The 25,088-nt window shown below is 36.4% G+C and overlaps 1 protein-coding gene across 1 annotated transcript in view; it reads left to right on the top strand.

The window, feature by feature from the left end:
• USP8 (ubiquitin specific peptidase 8) overlaps positions 1–25,088 on the top strand; it is a 61,661-nt gene that overhangs the window by 20,849 nt on the left and 15,724 nt on the right. The window contains exons 4-10 of the mRNA XM_006831656.1: positions 2,040–2,199; positions 7,753–7,795; positions 10,243–10,387; positions 14,518–14,680; positions 16,973–17,117; positions 17,419–17,642; positions 21,474–22,055. Of these exons, the coding sequence (XP_006831719.1) occupies positions 2,040–2,199; positions 7,753–7,795; positions 10,243–10,387; positions 14,518–14,680; positions 16,973–17,117; positions 17,419–17,642; positions 21,474–22,055 (1,462 nt within the window). The remainder of the gene's footprint in view (positions 1–2,039; positions 2,200–7,752; positions 7,796–10,242; positions 10,388–14,517; positions 14,681–16,972; positions 17,118–17,418; positions 17,643–21,473; positions 22,056–25,088) is intronic.

The raw sequence follows: 25,088 nt of genomic DNA, 5'->3' as shown, positions 1-25,088 counted from the left end.
TCATGCTGGGTAAGATGGAGGGTCAGAGAAAAAGAGGAAGACCCCCAACAAGATGGATCAGCCAGGTGACATCATTGATGGCATCAACTGTGGCAGCGGTGGTGGGATTGGCCCAGGATCGGACATAGTTTCGTTTTGCTGTGCATGGGGTTGCTATGAGTCGGTTCTGACTAGATGGCACCTGACAGCAACAACACAACCTAAAATGAGGGGGCCATAGAGGCACAAAGTGACTGGCTTACAAGGTTTCAAGAGGGAGTTTAGTTTAAGAGTGTGGGGTATGGGCGGAGAAGAAGTCCCCACTGAATAGTCTTTATCTTGTCTAGATGGGTTTGCTGAAAAGAGATGGGGATAAGATTCGTAGGACTCAATAGTGAATAATTGTTATCATGACTAATTGCGACTGTCAGAATTGTAAAAGGTAGAAGTTCTGTAACAAAATCAGGGGAGTGGTTAATCTTACAGTCCAGAAACTGAGGACCCTAGGACCATCAAGCGAGAAGAGCACAAGCAGAATGTGGGATCTTAACCAGAGAAGCAGTGATGACGCCAGAGATGGGGGCATGGAGAGGAGTGGCTGAGGACTACAGATTTATGGGAAGGGAGCGACTAAGAGCTGGTATCCAGGAGGCCGACTTGCACATTGTGCCCTTTGGAGGTGTAAATTATTATATGTGCCTGAGTGGTGTTTTTTTGTTTTGCTTTGTTTTTTAAAAATAGCTACAGTGAATAGAGAGAAATACTGTTAGTTGATTGTATTTGGAGGGGATTATAATCATTTTAATGAAACAAGGTGTATGATTTGTTGAATTTAAAACTGATGGTCTACCCTGTAAGCTTTTACTCAATCCATAATAAAAACCTAAAAAAAAAAAGAGAGATGGGGATAAGATTCTTATGATTCAATAGTAATTCTTATCATGACTAATTGCAACTGTCACAGTTGTAAAGGTAGAAGTTTTATAACAAAAATAAGGGAGTGGATAATCTTAACAGTCCAGAAACAGAGGACCCTAGGACCATCAATGCAGGACCTTATCCAGAGAAGAAGTGACACCAGAGATTGAGGCAGAAATAGTGACTTGGAGAGAAGGAGCAGCTGAGGACTCTAGATTCTTGGGAAGTGAGGGACTGAGAGCTGGTGACCAGGAGGCAGACCTGCAGAATGTGCTCTTTGGTGATGTAAATTATTATATAAGCTTGAGTGTTTGTTTTTTTTTAAAAAAAAAAAGCTAAAGTGAATAGAGAGAAATACTGTTGAGTGATAGTACATGAAGGGGATTGTAATCATTTTCATGAAACAAGGTGTATGATTTGTTGCATGTAAAACTGATGTTTTTATACTCGATCTACAATATAAACTTTTAAAAAAAAGTAATTATATAAAGAAAACAAATAAAAAATTTGAAACTCAGATATTGCTAAGTAAACAAGTTTGTAGATGCCTGATAACAAAGTCCCACTGGACAATGGTAGTAAATGTTGCTCATAAGCTGCTAACTATAGATTAAGATAGCTGTTTAATTAGTAAGAAATTGGTAAGTCCAGTGAATTCACCCTTTTCAAAAATTTAACCTGATCGTCTTAGTAACATGTTTTTTATAGAAATACACTTTTTAATTTTCATTTTAACATTTTCACTCTAAATCATAAACACAAGTATGATATTTGGACTATCTCTTTAGAAAGTATTTGAGGATTGTAAAGCCTTTGAAAATGAAACTGCAGTAGATTTGAATCATTAAAAGGCTAAAAGTAATGGGATGGGAAATAAAAAAAAGCATTAAATAACCAGTTTGAGATTATGGAGTTTTCTTTTTAAAACCTTTGAGCAGTTTGAAGTAAGTCTACAGTTAGCCTCAAAGGGCAAATCTATGAACTATAGTTTGTAACAGAAGACTGGCAGGGTCAAATTTCAGTTGGAGGAGAGAGCGTATTCAGCTGTGAAATACCCCACAGCAGAACACAAATTTTACAAAGCTAAAACTCCTTTTACTTCCCACAATTATGCTAAGATCTTGACTTCTTTTTTCAACTAGATATGAAGAAGCTGAAGTTCGGAAAAAACTTGAAGAAAAAGACAGACAAGAGGAAGAGCAACTGCAGCAACAGAAGAGGCAGGAAGCAGGAAAAGAGGATGGCAAGTCAGCTAAAAGCTCTATCGAGAATGCATTGGATTCCAGGGACAAAACCCAAAAGGTATTTGAAGTTTATGTAGGAAGTCAAAAAACTGGTTCTGTTTGTCTAATGATTAGCTAAAGAAGAGTTAGGGTATCAATACAAAGTTCTTATAGGTAACAAGGGTAAAATTTATTGTTTTTATTAGAAATTGAATGTTATATTCTAGCTTCAGTTAATTCCTTGCTTTTCTATGACTTTTCACAGAAATATAGTCTGTGCATTAATAATTAGCATAGTGGGTTGTGTGTTGGGCTGCTAACCATAAGGTCAACAGTTTGAATCCCCTAGCCACTACAGATGAATCTTTCTGGTCCTGCAAAGATTTACAACCACAAAAACCCTGTATAGGGTCACGGAGTCAGGAGACTCTACAACACACAACAACAATAAAGTGAATCATAGCAGTGGAAAGAGCATTTGAGCTGGGAGTGGGTGTATCTGACTGAGCTCTGGTTCTATAGCAAATGTTGCATAACCACTTTAGAACTTGGTTTCCTCATTTTCCAAATAAGGGTCTTGAGATAAATGGTCTTTAAGATTTACTCTTGTTTTATAATTTAGGTTACAGAAAAAGAATGATTTGGTAAACTACTTCTTTGGCATCCAAAACCTTTGATCTGTTTCTGAGGTCTCATTCTCTACCGTTTCCTTTTGGCTTCTTTCTTGGCCCTACTTTCCATTTCCTTTTTCTCATCCTCTTTCTGTTTTGTTCAGTGACTACTTGTAGTTTTTTCAACTCCATCTTCTGTTTTCCAAATAGTGAACCTTCACCTCCTCAGAAATGACTCTTCCTAAAATATAATATCATTGCACTATAGATACTCAGGGAAAGATTTCTGCATTAATTTTTCTTGAGAATTTTGTTATTTCAGTTACCATTTGTATGTAGATCATCATCGGTTTTATTAAGTAGTCGTCTAACTGCTTGTGACAGTTCTATGTGTTGCCTGTAATAGATGTAAAAAGAAGTGAAGAAATATGTTCTTTTAATTCTAGGAACTTATAAAATACTGCTTTAGGGAGATACTCATTTATAGGTCAAATGGCAGCTATGAAAAATAAGACTAGAAAGAACTGTATCAAAGGCACTTTTCATTTGGTTGCCTTTCCAACAATAGGGGCCACCACTTTCTTTGGCTTTTGTTTAAATAACTTTTTTATTTTGAAAATAAAAAAACACAAGGAACCTCTACCAGCTAGCTTCAATAATCAACGTAACATTTTACTGTATTTTTTATTTGTCGCCCTCTCCTTTTCTTTTGCTGGAGTATTTCAGAGCAGATTGCAGACAATTTATCATTTTATTCCTTCTATTTCAGTATACAGCAACATTGCAGAGAATGAGTATTCTGGAACACTTTAGTGTGCTCAAGAGGAACTTGTACATAGACCAAGAAGCAGTCATTCAGATAGAACAAGAGGACACTGAATGGTTTAGATCAGGAAAGGTGTACACCAGGGTTGTATTCTTTCACCATACTTATTCAGATTGTATGCTGAGCAAATAATCTGAGAAGCTGGATTATATGAAGAAGAACATGGCATCAGAATTGCAGAAAGACTCGTTAACAACCTGTGATGTGCAGATGATACATCTTTGCTTGCTGAAATAGAAAAAGACTTAAAAAAACTTGCTGATGAAGATCAAAGACCACAGTCTTTGGTATGGGTTACATCACAATGTGAAGAGAACAGAATCCTCACCACTGGACCAATAAATAACATCATGATAAATTGAGAAAAGATTGAAGTTGTCAAACATGTTACTTGGATCCAAGATAGCAGACAAGAAATCAAATGGCATATTGTATTAGACAAATTTGTAAAGATGTTAGTTTGAAGACTAAGGTATGCCTGACCCAAGCCATGGTATTTTCAGTAACCTCACGTGGATGTGAAAGTTTGACAGTGAATAAGGACGACTGTAGAAGAATTGATGCATCTGAGTTATGGTGTTGAAGAAGAATATTAAGGTACCGTGGACTGCCAGAATAGCAAACAAATCTGTGTTGGAGTAAATACAACCAGAATGCTCTTTAAATGCCAGCTTCAGACATATTATCAGAAGGGACCAGTCCATGGACAAGGATATGATGCTTGGTATAGTGGAAGGTCAGCGAAAAAGAGGGAGACCCCAACAAGATGAATTGGCACAGTGGATGCAGCAATGAGCTCAAGCTTAGCAGCAGTTGTGAAGACGGTGTAGGACCGAGCAGTGTTTCATTCTGTTGTATGTAGGGTAGCTATGGGTTGGAATCGACTTGATGGCATCCAACAACAAGAACAAGCTCTAAAAGAGGCATATTTTCTCAACAACACTATTATTTTCCCACCTCACAGAATTAACAGTTGTTGTTGTTAGATGTGATCGAGTCAATTCCAGCTCATAGCATCCCTTTGCACAAGGGAATGAAACACCGCCTGGTCCTATGCCCTACTCAGTCATCATTACACTTAAGCCCATTGCTGATGCTGCTGTGCCAGTCCGTCTTGTTGGGGATCTTCCTTTTTTTTTCACTGACCCTCCAGTTTACTAAGCATGGTGTACGTCTCCAGGAATCCTTACAATATGTCCAAAGTATGAGATGAAGTCTCACAACCCTGTCTTCCAAGGAGCATTGTGGTTGTACTTCTCTGGCAATCTTATGGTACTTTCAATATTCTTCTCCAACACCTTAACCCAAAGACATCAATTATTCCATAGTCTTCCTTATTCATTATACAATTTTAATATGCATATGAGGCTTTTGAAAGTACCATGACTTGGGTTAAGCACACCTTAGTTCTCAAATTGGTATCTTTGCTCTTGAGGACTTTAAAGGTTTGGGGGCAGTAGATTGGTTAATCTACTAATGCAAAATGTTTGATTTCTTGACTGCTGCTTCCATGAGTGTTGTCTTTGACAACTTCAGTCTTTTCTCAATTTATCATGATGTTATTTATTGATCCAGTGGTGAGGATTTTTGTTTGCTTTACATTGTGATGGTTGTTGGTGGTTATGTGCCGTGGAGTCGGTTCTGACTCATAGCGACCCTGTACTGGGTTTCCGAGGCTGTAAATCTTTATGGGAGCAGAAAGCCTCATCTTTCTCTCGCGGAACAGCTGGTACTTTCGAACTGCTGACCTTGCAGTTCGCAGCCTGATATGTAACCACTACGCTACCAGGGCTCCTTACATTGTGATGTAACCCATACCAAAGGCTGTGATCTTCATCAGCAAGTATTTTAAGTCCGCTTCGATTTCAGCAAGCAAAGTTGTATCATCTGCAAATCACAGATTGTTAATAAGTCTTTCTCCAATCCTGATGCCATGTTCTTCTTCATATAATCCAGCTTCTTGGATTATTTGCTTACCATTCAGATTGAATAAGTATGGTGAAAGAATACAACGCTGGTGCACACCTTTCCTGGTCTAAACCATTCAGTGTCCTCTTATTCTTTTCAAATGACTGTTTCTTGGTTTATGTACAGGTTCCTCATGAGCACAATTAGCTCTTCTAGTATATTCATTTTCCACAATGTTGTCCATAGCTTGTCATGACCCACATAGTCAAAAGCCTTTGCATAGTTAATAAGCACAGCTAAACATCTTTCTGGTACTCTCTGCTGTCAGCCAAGATCCACCTGATTGATGTCAGCAGTGATATCCCTGCTTGAACCTGACTTGAACTTCAGGTAGTTCCCTGCTATAGCCATTTTTGAATTATCTTTAGCAAAATTTTACTTTCATGTGATAAGAAATGACTGTAAACATCCTTTAATAATCAAAACATGGAATATACCTAGTATGAATCTAGAAAAATTGGAAATTGTCAAAAATGAAATGGAACACAGAAAGAGTGATATCCTAAGAAACATTAGTAAATTAAATTGACTGGTGTTGGTCATTTTGAATATGGCAGTTATATGGCTTACTGTGCTGGGAATGGCAAATTGGAGAGGACTGGTGTCACATTCATCATCATAAAGAACAGTTCAAGTTTTGTCTTTAAGTACACTGTTGTCTGTGATAGGGTAATATCCGTATGCCTACAAGGAAAACCAGTTAATACCACTATTATTCATATTTATGCACCAACTACTAATGCCAGTTTTAATGAAATGGAAGAATTCTACCAATTTCTTCAGTCTGAAATTAGATCATACATGCAATCAATATGTATTGATAATTACTGGTGATTAGAATGCGAAGTTGGAAACAAAGTGAAAGGATCAGTAGTTGAAAATTATGACCTTGATGATAGGAATGATGCTGGAGATTGAATGATAGAATTTTGCATGAGCAACGACTTACTCATGGCAAATATCTTTTTCAACAACATAAAAGGTCACTACACTATACACATGAACTTTACCACATGGAATACACAGAAATCAAATTAAATATATCTGTGGGAAGAGATGGCGGAAACACTCCATATCATCAGCTAAAACATGGCCAGGGGCAGATTGTGGCACAGACCTTCAATTGCTCATCAAAATTAACAATGTTTTGTTATATCTGTTCAAGCTTTTTGATAATAATAATCTCTGTCTCTGTCTCCCATTCTTGCATTTGACATTTTGTTACTGGATCAGTTGTTTTGTAAAATGATCCACATTTGTGGATTTGTCTGATTGCTTTATATTCATGTTATTTAGTTTGCTCTTCTATCTTCTGTGCCTCTTATAGGGTGGAAGTTGGACCTGTGAAAGCTTTATTAGATTCAGTCTAATTAGGTTAAGCCAATTTTTCTTTCTTGGCAGGAGTGCTTCATAAATGATACTGGATACGTGATATTTTATAGAGGTGGTTGTGTGACCTAGAGGTTAGCAGCCCGACTCATTACCACACTATCAGAGCTCCTTATTTTAGGAAACACATTTCTTTCCTTCTTTTAGTTATCAATAAGTTCAGTTGGGTCCTTGGTTTTCTCATTTGTAAAATGGGTTATTACCTTACAGAATTGTCCTGTGTTGTCCTACTTAGAAAACGTAAATTATTTAGCACTTACTACTTTGCAAGCAGCCCTGATAGCACTGTAATTAAGTGCTTAGTTGCAAACCTAAAGGTTGGCAGTTTGAAATCACCCACTGCTCCACAAAGCAAGATGTGCATGTGTTTCCATAAAGACTGTAGCCTAGGAAAGCCTATGAGGCCGTTCCACTCTGTCCTGTCCGGTTGCTGTGAGTCAGAATCAACTTGATAGCAACAGCTTTGAATTCTTCAGGTTATTACTTATCATTGCGTACGGCTCATTTAACTATATAACAGAGGACACGGAAGAAAATAAGTAAAATTTTTGTTTTATCATAAGAAATATTTCATTTACTTTCTAATATTAAATTTCTATAACAGCTTGTGTTTTTACGTTATATTTAGCTTTTGAAAAAAGTTTGAGGAAATGTCATATGATTCTGATATGCAGTTAGTTGTTTTAGTTTAGTTTCATGTGTATTTCTGTAAAATACCAGTAACTTTGCATACTTCATTTCCTAGACTTCTTTGTGTCAATTAAAAATCAAAGTTGAACTTTTATTTTTGTTAAAGTTTTTTATATTAAAAATATTTTTTTTTCCCCTTGCGAAATAGATCAATGGTGAAATAAGTGAAAAAAATGAGGCCTCAATGGGAGGTAAGCATGTGCAAAAAGAGGGAATTCTTTTGGTTTATCATTGAGATCTTTCTTAAACTTCAGAGTTTACACAAGATTGTTAGTATTGTATCTAATATCTATATAAGCATTATCATTTTTCCTAGCCTGTACAATTATATTGAAAATGTATTGTTAGCTTCTATGCTTATGTATCATGGGGGATAATTTTAGCCTAAGTGGTTTGTAATCGTTTATCTGTGTTTTCTTCTCAAGATACAGTTTAGTGTAAGGGTTAAGAGCTTGGACTTTGAGGAGTAGATTCCTCCTCTGAATTTCTGTGTGATCTTGAACAAGTTACTCTACTGTATTTCTACTGTAATGAGATCTTTGCTTTTTAACACTTTGAACGTTGTATAAGTATTACTTTTTTTTTTTTTTTTTTAAAGAATTACTATTTTTGATTATAGGTTGTGGATTTAATCATTTAAGAGGCTTCTTTATTTCTCTCAAAAATCTAAACCTATAATTTGGATGTTATCAGTAGGTAACATTAATACTTTAACCCCAAATATGTGACCTGATCAGCAAGACATAGCCAATTGTTTTTGCCTGTTAAGTTTTTTCCACTTTACCTTTAAAACATAATTGTATGGAAACACTAAAGTAAATTCTCCATTTAAAATATTGGCCTACAACATTAAAAACATGATCTGTGAATCTAATAGGGTGCTTTTCCTAAAAACTTACGAATTCGTTTTAGTACTAGTTTTTAGCCCTGTGTATCTTACCCTTTCTCACTGGTTCATTCTTAATTTGTTTAGTCTCTTGTGCTGTCAAAATAACCATGATAGCTAGAGAAGTAGGGTTGTTACTAACCGCTGTGGGCATTTTAAGATAGACATCACTGTGACTCTTTTCTTGGCTCACTGCCAGAGCAATTTGTTATATAAACAAACTTAAAATCTGATAAATTTCATTTAGTTTCTGTTTTGCTAATGGTAAAAAATAAAAAGATACAGTAAGTAGTCTTTCCTTTTTTTTTGCTGGAAGTTAAACGTCATGGCAAATGGATAGTAAATATTGCAGGCGTGGGGGTCCTATGGTCTTTGTCACAGCTATTCACCTCTGCTGTTGTAATGGGAAAGCAGCCAGAGACAGTCTGTAAACAAATGAGCATGGCTCGGTTCCAATAAAAACATGGCAGAAGTTGGCCAAGCTCTAAAGTGGAATGTAAATAACAAGCTTTTAGCTTGTTGCTCTAGGAAAACTTGGAAATCTATAGTTTGAGCCAGTCCAGGAGAATCTCATCTTCCCTTCCCTGGTCATTTTAGAGTCGTCCAGCTGCCTGTTTAGCCATTTCTCTCCCCTTCACCTAGGGCTTTGTCAACAGGCACTGGCTTCTCTCTTATCCTCATTCTTCCAGGACCAAGTTAGTCTGTTTCTTAGGTCCAGTATTCCTTTGGAAAAACTCACAAACTGCAAAGAAAGAGCTGTTTTTAATCTAGAAGGAAAAAGTAACAAACACAGAGATCGAGATCTGGGAAGAGTCGTAACTCAGAGCTTCCATGTTCGCAGGTATAATTACCCTCTGGAGAGCAGAACACTTATTCTGTCAGCCCAGAAGCTCCAGTGAGCCACCATCTTCCTAGGCCTTTCCATTGGCCATGATAGATGATTACATCAGGAGTAATCCTAGGCCCCCAGGTGGTTCCTTTTGGTTGGTTTGCCTGCCACTCAGTGATCTCACTCACATGCAGTCCTGCTCTCAGAAACCAGCAAATGCCAGGTTGTTGATTGCAGTGGAGTTTCCCATTGTACCCTTAAGGACTCCATCAGAAGCTTTTTGTATGTTTTTTTTTTGAAAGAATTTACTAACTTTAGATAATTTTTGAATACTCAATGCTTTTTCTGGTTGAGAGCTTATTTTTTTTTAAATAGGATGAATATTTTTACAATTGTAAAAGAGTATTTTATAAGATGCAAACTTAATTTCCTTTATTCTACATAAGTAACAGCTTCACAACAAATGTAGTTGTAATCTATACAGCAATTAGACTTGAGCCTTTATAAACAGGAACTTTGAACTGGTTTCTTGATAAATTTCTAAACATAAAGTTAAATTACATTTATTTAATATTGGTTTAAAAACTACTACATAGTATGATAAGGCGTGCTGGTAGTAGATTAACAACTGGGCTGCTAACCACAAGATTAGCAGTTTGGATCCAGCTGCTCCATGGAAGGAAAATGAGGCTTTCTTGCTCCTATAAGAATGTACAGCCTTGGAAAGCCTACATAGGTTAGCTGTGAGTGGACACTGACTCGGTGGCACACCACCATCACATGGTGTGATGGGCTACAAGTATATGGCACCTGGTACATTTAGCTATTCTAGAAAAAGTTAGGTTTGCCCTGTGTTTAGTCATAGGCTAGAACACAGAATTGAGTGTTTCTGGTCACATTTACACTGTGCTCTCAATTGTCAGGGACTATCACAGCAAAGGAACTGTACACAATGATGATGGACAAAAGCATCAGCTTGATTGTGATGGATGCTCGAAGAAGGCAGGATTACCAGGATTCCCGTATTTTACATTCTCTCAGTGTTCCTGAAGAAGCTATCGTTCCAGGGTGAGTTGTTATGTGGTTAAATACAGTAGTGAACTGGATAGCAGTGAACATCACTACTTAGTACCAGGCTGTGTGTCATAAGGTAGCCTTGTCTTTTCCTGCTAACTTTTCTTGTCTTTTCTCTTTAATGGCATGCATTACAACCCCATTGAAGGATGTACACTATTCTAGTAACTGTTCAGTAAAAAAGAGTATACAAATAATTTTTTAGTGAAGAAAAAGCAGTTTAGCAAAGTGATTAAGAAAGTACAAGCTTTGACAACAGATTGTATTCAGATCATGTTGTTGGTATGTGCCATCAAGTTGGTTCTGACTTATAGTTACTGTGTGTGTACAGGGTTTCAGAGGAGCAACTGGTGAGTTTGAACCACCAATCTTGCAGTTTAAACTGACCTTATCCTAGGGCGCCACACCATATCATAGCTGTCACTTGTTAGCTATGTTGCTTCTAGCTAACCTAACCCCTCTAAGTCCATTTTCGATCTGTAAATCAGTGATCATACCTATCTCATAGAAGTTTGGGAGGTTTAAATGAGAACATATATACATTCTCTCACATATAATATAGTACCTGGTACTACTAAGGGTTTGCATATATATATAGTTACACACGTGTGTGTGTGTGTGTATTCTTTTTTGGTAAGAAGGCTTCTAACCTATAAAATGATTTAAAGATACTTGCATGAGTAAATTGTACATAAAGAATCATTATAACATAGTGACAGGGCTAAAGCTCCAGACTCCAGGGTTGTTTTCACTAGTCAAGGGCTCTCATATATATTTATCATATAGTCTCTGTGGGCCTTAGTGTATAGGATTGGATTCATTAAAATCTATGGTACAGTCTAGAGCTAACTTAAATAACATTAAATATATATACATATGTGCATACATTTTGATTTAAATTAGGTAATAAAACTTGCATAGTTCTTGACACATTGCAGATGCTTGGCAAATGTTCACTTGACCAATTGAGTACTTTGTAAATTTGCTATTTTTAAAAAAAGAGATGTAAATACAATTATGTTCTCAACGTTTATTTGAAAAGACAAAGTAAGTCTTAAAGATAGTATAATTTATACTTGTGAAAACTGTGGTCTTTATTGAGTTTAAGCCATTGTTTTCCAAAGTAAGAGATTGGACAGCTTTGGAAGTCAAAATGACTTTTAGGTGAAACATTAAAGAACAATTAATTTCATACCAAGAAAATCACTCCCTTTTAATTTCTGTTTCAGTCCTTTTTAATTGGTTAACATGAATTTCAATTTGAATGCTACTACTGTTTTTAATATTTGTTAATCTCCTTTTTTAAATAGAGTAGACCTCTGAACTTTCTATAGAGAGCAGTATCTACATTTAGCTGAAACTTATGTTTTTTCATTGTCTAGGTTTGTTTTGTTTTAAGACCATGAATTAATGGTGTGGTGCAGCAGATTAATGTGCTATACTGCAAGGTTGGTCTAAACTGCAAGGTCAGTTGTTCAGGCTCAACAGCCACTCCTTGGAAACCCTATCCAGGGTAGCTGTGAGTCAGAACTGACTCGACAGCACTTAAGGACAGCAACACTATACATACATATAGGTCTTCTAGTGTGGAGTTGTAGGATCAGCACTGGACTTTGAACCACAGGGTCAGCAGTTCAAACACACCAACTGCTGCTCAGAACCCTATGCAGGGTTGCTATGAGTTGGAAATGACTTGACAGCACTTAACAACAGCAACAAAATACAGATACATTTACTCATAAGTATTTAGCCCAATGATGTTTGTAAACTCAATACAGCCGTTTCAACTATCGTTGAGACCAAGAAATAGAGCATGACCTTTGTTCCAGAACCCCAACTTATTACAGAATAAATTGGTTTATGTCTGTTTTTGTACTTTATATGCGTGGAGTCACACAATATGTAATCTTTTATATCTGACTTTTGTTTTATTTTTACTCAACCTTGTATATGTGAATCATCAATATTGCTTTGTGTAGTCTGAAGTTTGTTTATTCTCATGGCTATATGGTATTCCACTGTGTGACTAAAACATAATATACTTATCTGTTTTACTTTTTAGGATTACCTTTTATTTCTTGCATATGATGCTGTTTTTCTATGTACATGGAGCTAGTTTCATTTTTTAATAAAGTTATTTAAATAAAGGATCTTTTATTAGGATAAGTTACATCATGAGTGAAAAGTATTGTAAGTAATAGGCCAGGTAAAGCAGAGAACAAATGATACATGAAATACTGAAGGTGAAAAACACCGCTTGATATTCTTGTTTCCCAAAATGTTTTATGTATCTACTTATCCTGAGAACAGTCTTAGTTAGATAAATCATAAGAGTGAGGAATAGCCCTTAGGAATATCACATTTCATGCTTTCACATTTTTTGCTGACCGAGTATCCTGATTTCTCTCTCATTATGCATCAGGACAGAATACTGTGAAGCAGTATTTTGTTTTAGCTTCCTAGAGGATGCAGTAATCAACATTATTATAGGGAGTGAATTTTTTTTTTTTTTTTTTTTTACTGTAGGAGTGGTCTAAACCGTTTAGCTTTACTTGTGGACACAAGTTTCACTAATCTTGCCTAGTTTTTCAGTATCATCAATTAAATATTGAAATGCCTACTATATAGTAAGGAGCTCTGGTAGCGTAGTGGTTATGAATCGGGCTGTGAGCCGCAAGGTCAGCAGTTCGACACTACCAGCGGTTCCCTGGGAGAAAGCTGAGGCGGTCTGCTCCCGTAAAGATTTACAGCCTTGGAAACCCTGTGTAGGGTCGCTATGAGTCGGAACTGACTCCACGGCACATAACAACAACATAGTAAGTGTTAAGGATTTTATCTAGGGAGTGAATCTGTATTATTCATGTAGTTAATCAGTAAGTAAATATTTATTGAGCACTTACTATGAGTTAAGAATGGTTCTAAGTGTTGGGCTTACCCATTGCACAAACAAAAGTCTGTACCTTCCTAGAGCTTATATTTTAGTGGGGATGATAAGACAGACAATAAAAGTCTTTCATGTATAGTATGACTAGTATTGATAAATGCTATGGAGATAAGAGTGACAAGTATACATATTGTGGTGGAAGGCTTGACAGAGAAGTTATTAGTTGAGTAAGTCTTGAGGTAAGGGAATGAGTGGTACAGAAATCTGGAGGAATAGGGTTCCAGTCAGAGCGGCCAGCAAGGCCCATGCAGACAGAGGCCTTGGGCAGAAAGACTCAGGACTTAACAAGGAAGCCAGTGGCTGGAGTAAGGTGAGTTAGTAGGAGGTGAATAGTTGATGAGAAGAACATTAAGGTTAAAAGGATGAGGAGTGGGATGGCAGATTTTATAGGGGTTTATAGGCCATGTAATGACTTTAGTTTTTATCTAAGTAAAAGAAAATGAATGACATGCTTTAATAGAGAGTTACTCTTACTTAATACAGTTGATGGTATAATAAGCAGCATAGTAAGCAGCTAAGAGCATGGATATGAGTCAAATTACTTAAGTTAGAAATCTGGCTTTATTTACCAAGTGTAAGCTTTGGCAAGTTACTTAACCTCATTGTGCCTCAGTTTCCCATCTCTAAAATGGGGATAACCTAACACTTAACAGGATTGTTGTGAAGATTCTTGTAAAATGCTTGTAAAGCATTTCAAACAGTTCTTGGCACATAGTAAGTGCTGTCTGTTAGTAAATATTTGGTGTTTTATTAACTATTTTAATTATAGGTATAGTGGTGATGGTGAAGTGCCATCAAGTCAGCTCTGACTCATAGAGACCCTGTATAGGATTTCCAAGAAGCAGCCGGTAGGTTTGAACTGCCAACCTTGTGGTTCGCAGTAGTGCTTATCTTACAGCGCCACAATGCTACCCAGGTGATTCCCAATTGTTTAGAGTTGGTTGAAAGAGGTATTCAGATGACTTCCTCTGTTTTCAGCTTTGGCCCTTTATTGTAAAGGATCAGAATTGATTCTTTTCTAAATGTTACTAAAATATAGTCTAGTATTTTACAATAGTAAAGTGATCTTAAAATTTGCTATGGTGTAGCAAACTAGGCTGTAGAAAAATTTCAGTGTTTTACATTAGCAGTTAGGACCTTCCATCTACTTTGCCACAATATAAATGTTAATACATTTCAGAAACACTACTAGTCGGATTGAAGAAAACCTCCCAGATGATTCTAAAGCCACATGGAAGATGAGGGGGAATGTGGATTATGTGATACTTCATGACTGGTTTAGCTCTGCAAAAGATTTACAGCTTGGAACAACTCTACGGAGTCTGAAAGATGCACTTTTCAAGGTTAGCAAGCTTATTTGTTAGTTTACAATAATTGTAAGTAAGCCTTCTTGCTACAAGAGAGAAAGGAATGGTGAGTAGTTGATCGTCTTTAGGACAAGAAGACCCATCATGCTCTGGTTGTAGTCTCTTTATTTGTTTGTTTATTCAGATTTAAAAGATTTGTTTTGAGTCACAAAATAATAAAACATCTATATAAAATAGGATAGTAGAATTTTCAGAAACTGTCTAAATCAGATATCCTTTTAGTTTTTTTTGTATTTAAGAATTAGTGACTTCTTCCTTTGTCTTTTTATTAAGAAAAAAAGAGGCATAGATAAGACTTCATAAAATAAAAACCTAGGTTCAAAAAAATCATAAGAGTAAAAGAAAACAGAAAAATATTTATAACAAATATGGCAGTAATTTAGGACATCTATAATCTGAAGATTTTTTATAAAGAAGAAGAATACTGAAGATAAAATAGTAAAATAAGTAGTGGACATTGACATCAACAGAAAAGGAAATGCAAGAAACAGTAAATACAAAAATGGTCAGCTCTACTAGTTCAGATAAATACAAATCAATTGAATACTAAAATGGCATTTTCAGTGATCAAGTTAACAAAGAGATAATAGTGTAATTTGCTAAATTAGTAACAGTATTATGAATTTTTATAACATACATGATGAAGTCTGTTTTCCAAAATATTCAGATGAGATTCACTCTTCACCAAGAAAATGGCAAGCAACTCTATAGAAAAATGTATGGATGATGAGATTAATTTGTTGTTGTATAGCACTGAATGCTGGTTAGAATAAAAGTCATTTCTGCTGGTTAGACTATCAATTGTTGCTACGTTCTATCTTAAAAGGCTTAACACAGTGCTTTAGAATATGGGATCTTGGTTTTTAACCAACAGAAGTGGCAATTTCCAAGAGTTCAGTCTATAAAGTATATGAAAGTTCAGGGTGTGCTGACAGTGACATTAATCAATGTCAATTAATCAACTTCATAGAAAATTGCATATATGATGAGATTAGTTAAGTCGTTGTTGTTGTGACTCATTTCAACCCTGTATAGGATTTCTGAGATCGGCTGGGTTTGAACTGCCGATTTTGCTGTTAGCTGTCCAGTGTTTATCCTACAGCACTACACCCACGTGCTAAGTCATTGTTGCTGTTGTTAAGTGTCGTCAAGTCAGTTCCCACTCACATTGACCCTGTATAGGAACCAAGTCGATAGCACTCAACAACAACACTTCCAAACTTTTCATTGTAGGTACTTTGTAAAGCAGCAGTGCTCCTAGGAATTTACTCTGTACAAATATTTTTTAATAAAAAACTTTTAAAACTTGGCAGTAAATATGAAAAGTCAGAAAAGGTTTGTATGCAATGGTTTAGTAATTCCAGTTCTAGGAATTTACCCTCAGAGAATTAATTGAGTATGCATATGTAAGGATCATCAGTATTTACCTTGTTTATTTTAGTATTATGTACAATCAAATGTGGAAAAAACATGGCAGTGTTCAAATGATTGAATTTTGATGTGTGTGTATACAAAATGGAATATAATATCATTAGAAATGATAAATTTTCATTAATAAAACATGTTCAAATAAGAGATAAGCAGCATCACAAAGTTTAATTGGTTTGTAAAAATATAACGTAAAAGTTGTATCTATATAGATTGCTATCTTCAAGAATAAACGCCAGAATGCTAGCGTGATTATCTCTGGTTGGTGAGAGGCTAGGGGTAATTTTTATTACTTACTTGCTTATTATTAATTTTCTACTAAGACTATGAATTACGTGGTTTTAAGAACCTTATGTATCCATCTAATTTGGTTGGTTGTTTTAACTTTCTGTGATTTGACTAAAAATCTACTACTGGTTTTATGTTCAACAATTCATACGCATTTGTTTCAGGACCCCACAGTGTAACTCTTCTCTTCTCACTGCCTTCCTGTCTTTCCTGTTTCCATTTGTCCTTCTTTCCTGTCCTTTCCTATCTTCTTAGTTTTATCCCTGGGCTAGTGCTACCCTTTGGACCTTGTATGGTTGATTGTTGGAAGGATTGCATACCTCCTTGGCTTACCTTATTGGCTGAGTTCAGTTCCAGTCCTGAAGAGTAACCAAGGACCTTAGTCTTAGGGTGCATCTAGGTATTTTAATGCTAAATTTTGAATTCAGTGATACAATTTTTCATCACTTAGAAAATTGTTCTCATATAAGCAATTTAAGATTCAGATTTGCTGTGTATTTAGGTGTTGAGAGACTGCTGTCATACTAAAAATACTGTTTTCTTATTTTATAGTGGGAAAGTAAAACTATCCTGCGCAATGAGCCTTTGGTTTTAGAGGGAGGCTATGAAAACTGGCTCCTTTGCTATCCCCAGTACACAACAAATGCTAAAGTCACTCCACCCCCACGAGGCAAGAATGAAGAGGTGTCTATTTCATGTATGTATGTGAACATTTTTGTTTAAAATTGATTCAGAAAAACAGACTTTAAATAAGTTATTTATATTTTCAGAGTAACCTTCTTAGTTATGCATGCATTTGTCTTATTTGATAGCAATTTGTGGGCACTAAAAATAAACAATATCCATAGCCTGGAAGTTAATGTTTTCTTTAAGACTGTGTGATTGTTATTTCATGTAGTTTAAGTTTGACTGTCAACATGTAACATGCATGAGATATGTAAGTATTGATTGTTGGATTTGCTACTTAAAATGTATTATTATTTTGGGGGGGATTTTAGTGAATTTTACATACCCATCACTGGAAGAACCAGTTGCTTCTAAACATACTGCCCAAATGCTGCCACGGCCTTTACAAGTAGATGAAAATAGAGAATTGAAAAATGATCAAGATGAGAGAGTGGGACCACTTAATACATCAACTCCAGTTGAACCAAATGGTACTTCTAAATCTGATGGTTCACCTGCAATTCAACCAGTGCCTATTATAAAGAATGTTCCACAGGTATGATCTTGATTTTCTTTTAACTTTATTATCTCCTTTGTTTTAGCACTGTATTAATGTATGATAAAGAAATGAGGTTTTATATAACCTCTAATATCTTAGAATAAAAAGTATCAGTGAGAGAAATCTGTCTTTTGGGGCCTTTTTTGCTGTCAAGATTTTTTTTATTACAATTGAGTCTTATTGCTTAGAATCAATACTTCAAAGAATTCCAACCTGCTGGCAGACCATTTCCTACAGGCAGTACTGATAAAACATTGTGTTATCACAGTGAAACTGAGCAACCCTTTCAAGGTTTTGTGTTGCTGTTTGACCCATAGTATTTTCCCAAATTGTGAAGTTGTCAGGGATTTCATTTTGCTTGGATCTTCAACAAATGCCGATGGAAACATCAGCCAAGAAATCAGACAGCATATATTGGACACATCTGCAAAAGACCTCGTAAAAATGTCAATAAGTGAAGTTGACACTTAAGGACTAAGGTGTGCCTGAACCAAGCCATAGTATTTTCAGTTGCCTTAGATACGTGTAAAAGCTGGACGGTGAATAAAGAAGACTAAAGAATTATTGATGCCTTTGAATTATGGTGTTGGTGAAGAATATTCCATGCCCATCATCACAGTCAACTCTACTTTGAGGAGGCAGCTCTTTCCTAGTCGTACGATGCTCTTCTTCCAACACTGTATCTGACAATATGCTGGTGCTGTTCACAGTATTTCAGTATTCACTCTTCTGGTGTAATCTGACAGTGTTCCGTTGGTTTCCATAAGGTTTTCAGTGACTAAACATTCAGAACTAGTTCGCCTCTCCTACTTCCTAGACTGTTTTAGTTTGTAAACTCAGCTGAACCTGTCCAAATTATAGTGATATGCTTTTATTTAAAATACTGATGGCATACCTACCAGCATCACAGTACACAGGCACCACAGTACAAGTGGTGGAACAGGATGTCAAATAACCAATCCCCTCACTAGTGTCACATACTCCATATTTACATGGTCCCACCCAGTCATTTGGTAGGAAAGTTACAAAAATTATGACTTAAAGAGTCATAGCAAGTAATTCATTGCCCTGCAGAAAACCATAATCATTTTCTGTTCAAACCTGACTTTCTGAAATAAGTACAATTTGTGAAGCATATTTTAAGGATCTTCTACATGAAAGGTTAATATGAGTAAGGTATAGATTCTGTCTGATGTTTAGGAGAGACTGGTACAAAATCAAAAACCTAAGACAGAATTTCAAACTACTATAATAGCCATTAAGGAGCTCTGGTAGCATAGTGGTTACGAATCGGGCTGCGAACTGGAAGGTCAGCAGTTCAAAACTACCAGCTGCTCTGCGGGAGAAAGATGAGGCGATCTGCTCCCGTAAAGATGTACAGCCTCGGAAACCCTGTTCAGGGTCGCTATGGGTCGAAACTGACTCGACAGCACTTAACAACAACAACAATAATAGCCATTGGAGCACAGAGCAAGGAAAGAAATTCTGGTTGAGGTGATGAGATTGGCCTTCATAGAAGAGGTAGTATTTTAGCTGAGTTTTAGTTGAGCTTTAATAGTTGAGTAGGATTTGAGAGTGGAGGAGATAAGTTAGGAAAGTATTTGACTAAAGGCGTTGGGCATGCTCAAGGAACAGTAAGTCGTTTTGGTGTGCTTGCACACAGGTCTCTGTTGGAGAGTGTGATAACAGATGAGATTGAAAAGATGATCAAGAGTTGTCAAGAGCGATAAATTTAATTTTTAATCTGTAGGTGTAAAATTTTAAACTTAAAAGTGATGTGATCAGAATTGTGCTTTTGAGATTGTAGAAAAATGAATTGAGCAACTAAAATGTGGGTAAAATAGCATTTCTTTTGCTTCCTGTTCCACCTTTTATTGATAAATTTGTTCCCACGGTGGTTCTTCATTCTCAATATTTAGAAGAGAGAATATTTCCTTTTTTTTTTTTCTTTTTAATGAAGAGGCACAAAGGACTGAAGACAAGGGAGTGATCCTTGTTACATTGACTTTTCCTACTTTATGTTTTCCAGTAGGAAAATATAAGATTCATATTGTAAGAACACCATGTAGTTTGTTACTGGTAGATAAGCTTTTAAATTCTCCTTGTTTCAGTAAACCGTATTCTCAGTAACATCAGGCCACCTCTCACAGTGCTACAGAGTTAGTATGCTGTTAAATCAAGGCAATAAACATTTAATTTAGATCTCATCAATTGAGGTAGTGTAACTATTACTCAACTAGAAGGACACCAATTAGTATCTCATTTCTTGTGAAAGTTATTAATGGGTTATTTTATCCATTCCCTCAGCAAGAGACTTGTTGACCTTATGATGTCAGGTACTTAAATGCTAGGAAGGAAAACAAAGTTTAAACAAGTCAGTCATCAGCATTCTAATAAGTGCTACAAGGGAACCAAATAGGGTATTATGAGAACATATATGAGGGGAGTTGGCTGGTTTTAGTCAGAGACTTCAGGGATCTCTCTTCTGAGAGAGAAACGTTTAAGCCAAGACCTGGTGTTCTGGTGGGTATTAAGTAGGTGAGCAGTTTTATGTAAAGGCCTGGTATTGAGAAGGTAGATCGCATCTTTGAGGACTCTTTTTAAAAAGTTAAGTATGACTTACATAGATAGAGGAAAGTGAAGAGCTAGGTAGAAGTGAGACCACACAGGGCCTTTTATAGGCCATGATAAAGATTTTAGACTTAATGTCTTGAGTACAGTAGATAGCTTTTAAGAGTAGGGTTTTAAATAAGTGAGGAACATAGTCAGATATGTGTTATAAAATGATTACTCTGGCTATAATGTAGCGATATATGTAGATTAGAAGGGAGGCGAAAGATGATATGGAAAACCAGATGGAAGCTGCACTGTGGTTCTGGTGAGAAGATGTTGGCATAGATATGGCTGGTGGTAGAGTGGATAAACAAAAAGATACCAGAGGAAAGTAATCTGACAGTAGAAAGGTAGGGGAAAAACATGTTATAGAGAACTCTGAGGTTCTAGTTTAAGTAACTATGTCGATAGTGACTTCATCCATGAGATAAGAACAAATGAAGGCCACTGTGTTTGTGGAGGGAAATCATGTATTTTGACCATATTGGCTTTGTGGTACATGTGCAGCTCACACCTGAAGAGGCTGAGTAACAGTTGGACACGTGGAAATAGAATATAAGTCTAGGTGCAACCAGGTTTAGGTTTTATATTATAGAATGAAGATAGTATTAACTCTTTCATATGTAGAGCACATCAGGGTGAATTGAAAGTATCGAATAAAGAATGTCGTCGTTGTGGTTGTTAAGTGTCATCAAGTTGGTTCTGACTCATAGCAACCCTGTATAAGATTTCCGAGGACTGACTGGTGAGCTTGAACTGCCAATCTTGTGATCAAACCAACTTTGCAGTCTAGCACATTACCCCGCAGCACCACACCAGGATTCCCCTGCAAATTCTGCGTTATGAGAAATCTTGACATTGAGTGATTTACAAATTAGACAGTCTGGCCTCCACAATATGATGGTTCTAATCTGATAACCAGTCTTGGAAGAAGGATATCATGTTTGGTAAGGTGGAGGGTCAGAGAAAAAAAGGAAGACCCCGAACAAGATGGATTGGCCAAGTGGCAGTATCAGTGGGCTCAAGCGTGGCAACAGTAGTGAGGTTGGCCCAGGACCAGGCAGTGTTTCAGTCTGCTGTGCATAAGGTCGCTATGAGTCGGTACTGACTCCATGGCACCTAACAACAACAGCAACAATCTGATAACATAATTTCAAGAACTGAGGTTATTGATTTTTGACAGAAATATGTTTTGCTTTGTTTATGTTGCTGTAGATTGATCGTACGAAAAAGCCAGCAATAAAATTACCTGATGATCATAATATAAAATCTGAGAACACTGACCCGGAGCAACAGTCTTCTCAGGATGGAAAAGTTGTTCCTGATCGTTCCACAAAGCCAGTCTTCACCCCAACAAGTGCCCCGTTAACAGATGACGAAAAAGCTCGTATTCATGCAGAAGCTGCTCTTCTAATGGAGAAAAGCAAACAAGAAAAAGAACTTCGGGAAAGGCAACAAGAACTGAAAGAGAAACTGAGAAGGGAAGAACAAGAACAAAAAGCCAGAAAGAACCAAGAAATTGAAGATAATGAAATCGCAGAGAAGGAGCAAAAAACAAAAGAAGACTTAGAAAAAAGAGAAAGTGAACAGACCAAGAAAGAAGACAAAGAAACCTCAGGAAAGCAAGGCAAAGAAATATCAGGAGTGAAAAGACAAAGTAGAAGTGAACATGAAACTGCCGAAGCCAAGAAATCTGTAGAAGACAGAGGAAACAGGTGTCCAACCCCAGAAACAGAGAAAAAATCAACAGGAGATGTGCCTCATGCATCTGTGACAGAAGATTCAAGTTCAGGCAAGGTGAGTTGTAACAAACAGTAGTTTGGCAACTAAGCAAAATGTGTGTAAAAAATAACACCAGTGCCATTCCATAAATAGGGCAGACATTTTGAGTGATTTTCTAGAGCTTGATAGGTTTGAACTGATCTGTCTACATTTGCTCATTTACCCTCCTTTGAAGCCAGTAATACACATTTATGAAATGAATGGGAATACTATTGATTTTTTGTGTCTACGTTATACAACATCCTCTATATGGCATACAACATATTGTAATAAGTGAGGTATATAGTTACATTCTTTATTTTTGTGTCTGATATAATCATCAAAAGACCTAGATCATCAAACCACAATCTTCCTCATAGTATGGAAGAGTTAAATCCCAAATATTTGTATGATAGAGTTTGTATCTGTTTAAAATATGTCCAAAGCCAATTTTTATCTTTGAAGGTTTTTTGGGTTTGTTTTAGTTCATGTCTATATCGTTTTGTAGGAGCTCTGGTAGCTTAGTGGTTACAAGTCAGGCTGCTAACTTCAAGGTAAGCAGTTCGAAACTACCAGCTGTTCCACAGGAGAAAGATAAGACTTTCTGTTCACGTAAAGATTTCCAGCCTCAGAACCCTATACAGGGTCGCTATAGGTCAGAACCAACTCCACATCACATCACCACCACTGACACCATGTCATTTTGTTGTGTTTCAATTCACATAATATTGGCAATAACCCATTCGTTTTTTTTTTTTATTTGCCCTTGGTTGTTGTTGTTAGGTGCCATCGAGTCGATACCGACTCATAGTGACCTTATGCACAGCAGACCGAAACACACTGCTCGATCCTGGGCCAACCTCACTCCTGTTGCCATGCTTGAGTCCATTGATGCTGCCACTTAGCCAGTCCATCTCGTTGGGGGGTCTTCCTCTTTTTCTCTGACCCTCCACCTTAACCGAACATGATACCCTTCTCCAGCGACTGGTCCCTCCTGACAAAATGTCTGAAGTATGAGAGATGAAGTTAAGCCAACATGTTGGCCTCCAAGGAGCACTCTGGCTGCACTTCTTCCAACACATATCTATTGGTTCTTTTGGCAGCCCATGGCACTTTCAATATTCTCCACCAACACCATAACTCAAAAGCATCAATTCTTCTACGGTCTTCCTTATTCACGGTCCAGCTTTCGTATGCAGATGAGTTTATTGAAAATACCATGGCTTGGGTCAGGCGCACCTTAGTCCTCAAGCTTTCATCTTTGCTCTTCAACACTTTAAAAAGGTCTTGTACAGCAGATTTGTCTAATGGAATACGTCGTTTGATTTCTTGACTGCTGCTTCCGTGAGTGTTGATAGTTGATCCAAGAAGAATCAAGTCCTTGACAACTTCAATCTTTTCTCCATTGATAAGAATGTTGTTTATTGGTACAGTAGTGTGGATTTTTTCCTTTACATTGTGATGTAATCCGTACCGAAGGCTGTGATACACTCATAATTGATTTACATAATTTTGGGTGACATTTTTGTGTTATTTTTAACCTAATAATAACGTACTTTTCAGTTATGTGCATCATTATGCAGTTAACAATGTCTTTCTTTTGAGCCCTAAATACATTTTTTATAGTAGTAGTTTGATATAGCTGCGGTGTAGCCCTTCCTAATACATATAAATGTAAATAGCAATCTTTGGTGATGTAAGAATGACTTCTGGTGGAAGGCCAAATGCCACTTTTACAGAATGTCAGTTTCCATCTTTTTCATACAGCAGTTCAGGCATACTACAAAAATTGACCAGGAACACTTATCTGGCAATCTCAAACTATTATCAAAATGTGGCTCTTATGTAAAAATACCTAATAATCAAAATAAGTGACATGAAACTCTTGCATTAAGATTGCCTGGTTTTCACGTGAGATGTACTGCCAATGAGCACTTAATTTATAGATGTAACTCATATATATTATTCATTGAATATCTACTATATGCCAAGTATGTTTTCTTTTATTATCATATTTATTCCTAATGGTAACCCCATGAGGTATTCAATTTTCAAATGAAACAGAAACTGAGAGATTAAGTCATTTGGCTGAGATCGCACCGACAAGTTCCAAAGCCTTTCTGTCTTGCCACATTTGAGGTAGGTAGTCACTAGAACTTACAGCACTCACATTTCTGAGGTCATTTGCTGTAGGCACAAAATATCCTTATAGATCTAAGTAGCACTGAGATTACCGCACTGTAGTTATTGATACTTCCTAACACACAACAGACTGAAAAATAGTTAAGATCGCATTTGTGACATACTCCTTTTAAAAGTAACATGTAATTGATGCAAAGTTTTATTAAAATTTAGAAATTTGAAAAGTTTTACTATGATAATGTTTGAAGTAAAATATTTTTATGTAAAATATAAAATTAAGTGAACTTTTTGTTGTTATACAAGGGAATTTTCCACAAACTTTTTGAAGCCCCCTGTATCATACCTGAGTTATGTTCTGAGAAGACAAAAAATGAATTTTTACTTTTGAATATTGCTCTACAGAATTCTATAATATCTTTATTTCGTGTTAAACTTTTTTTTAGAGAAGGACCCCTTTCCAGGTAACCCAAATCACATGGGACTTAAATAAAAGACTAGTGTTCAGATGAGGCCATGATGAGTTATACACAAATGGCCGGCATCTTGCACTTGGCCATATATGGTGAATCAGCCTAGCCACTTTGATTTTCATCTTTCCACCTCCCTCTTGATTCATTGGTTTCTTAATTCTTCATCTTTAGAATGTTAGGAATTTCCAAATGTGCTTTAAAACCTTTAATTGGAAGTAAGTATATTTTGAATTTGACAGCAGAATTGAATAAAATTTTTAGAGTCCTAATTTGCTTTCTCCTTTTGCTTTTTCAGTGTAATGGATCTGGTTGTATTAGGTAGTGATAGGTTTATATTAGGAAAAGTTAAAGTTTTCTTTCACTTCTAAAATTTTAACAATTTTACAGACTGTTAAAATTAAAGGACAACAAGGTGGAATTCTAAAAACAGGAACTTTTGGTGAAAATACAGAGGATA

Source organism: Chrysochloris asiatica, unplaced genomic scaffold (assembly GCF_000296735.1).
Source record: "Chrysochloris asiatica unplaced genomic scaffold, ChrAsi1.0 scaffold00004, whole genome shotgun sequence".
NCBI classification, from domain to species: Eukaryota; Metazoa; Chordata; class Mammalia; order Afrosoricida; family Chrysochloridae; genus Chrysochloris; species Chrysochloris asiatica.
This window is presented reverse-complemented; position numbering and strand designations above follow the sequence as displayed.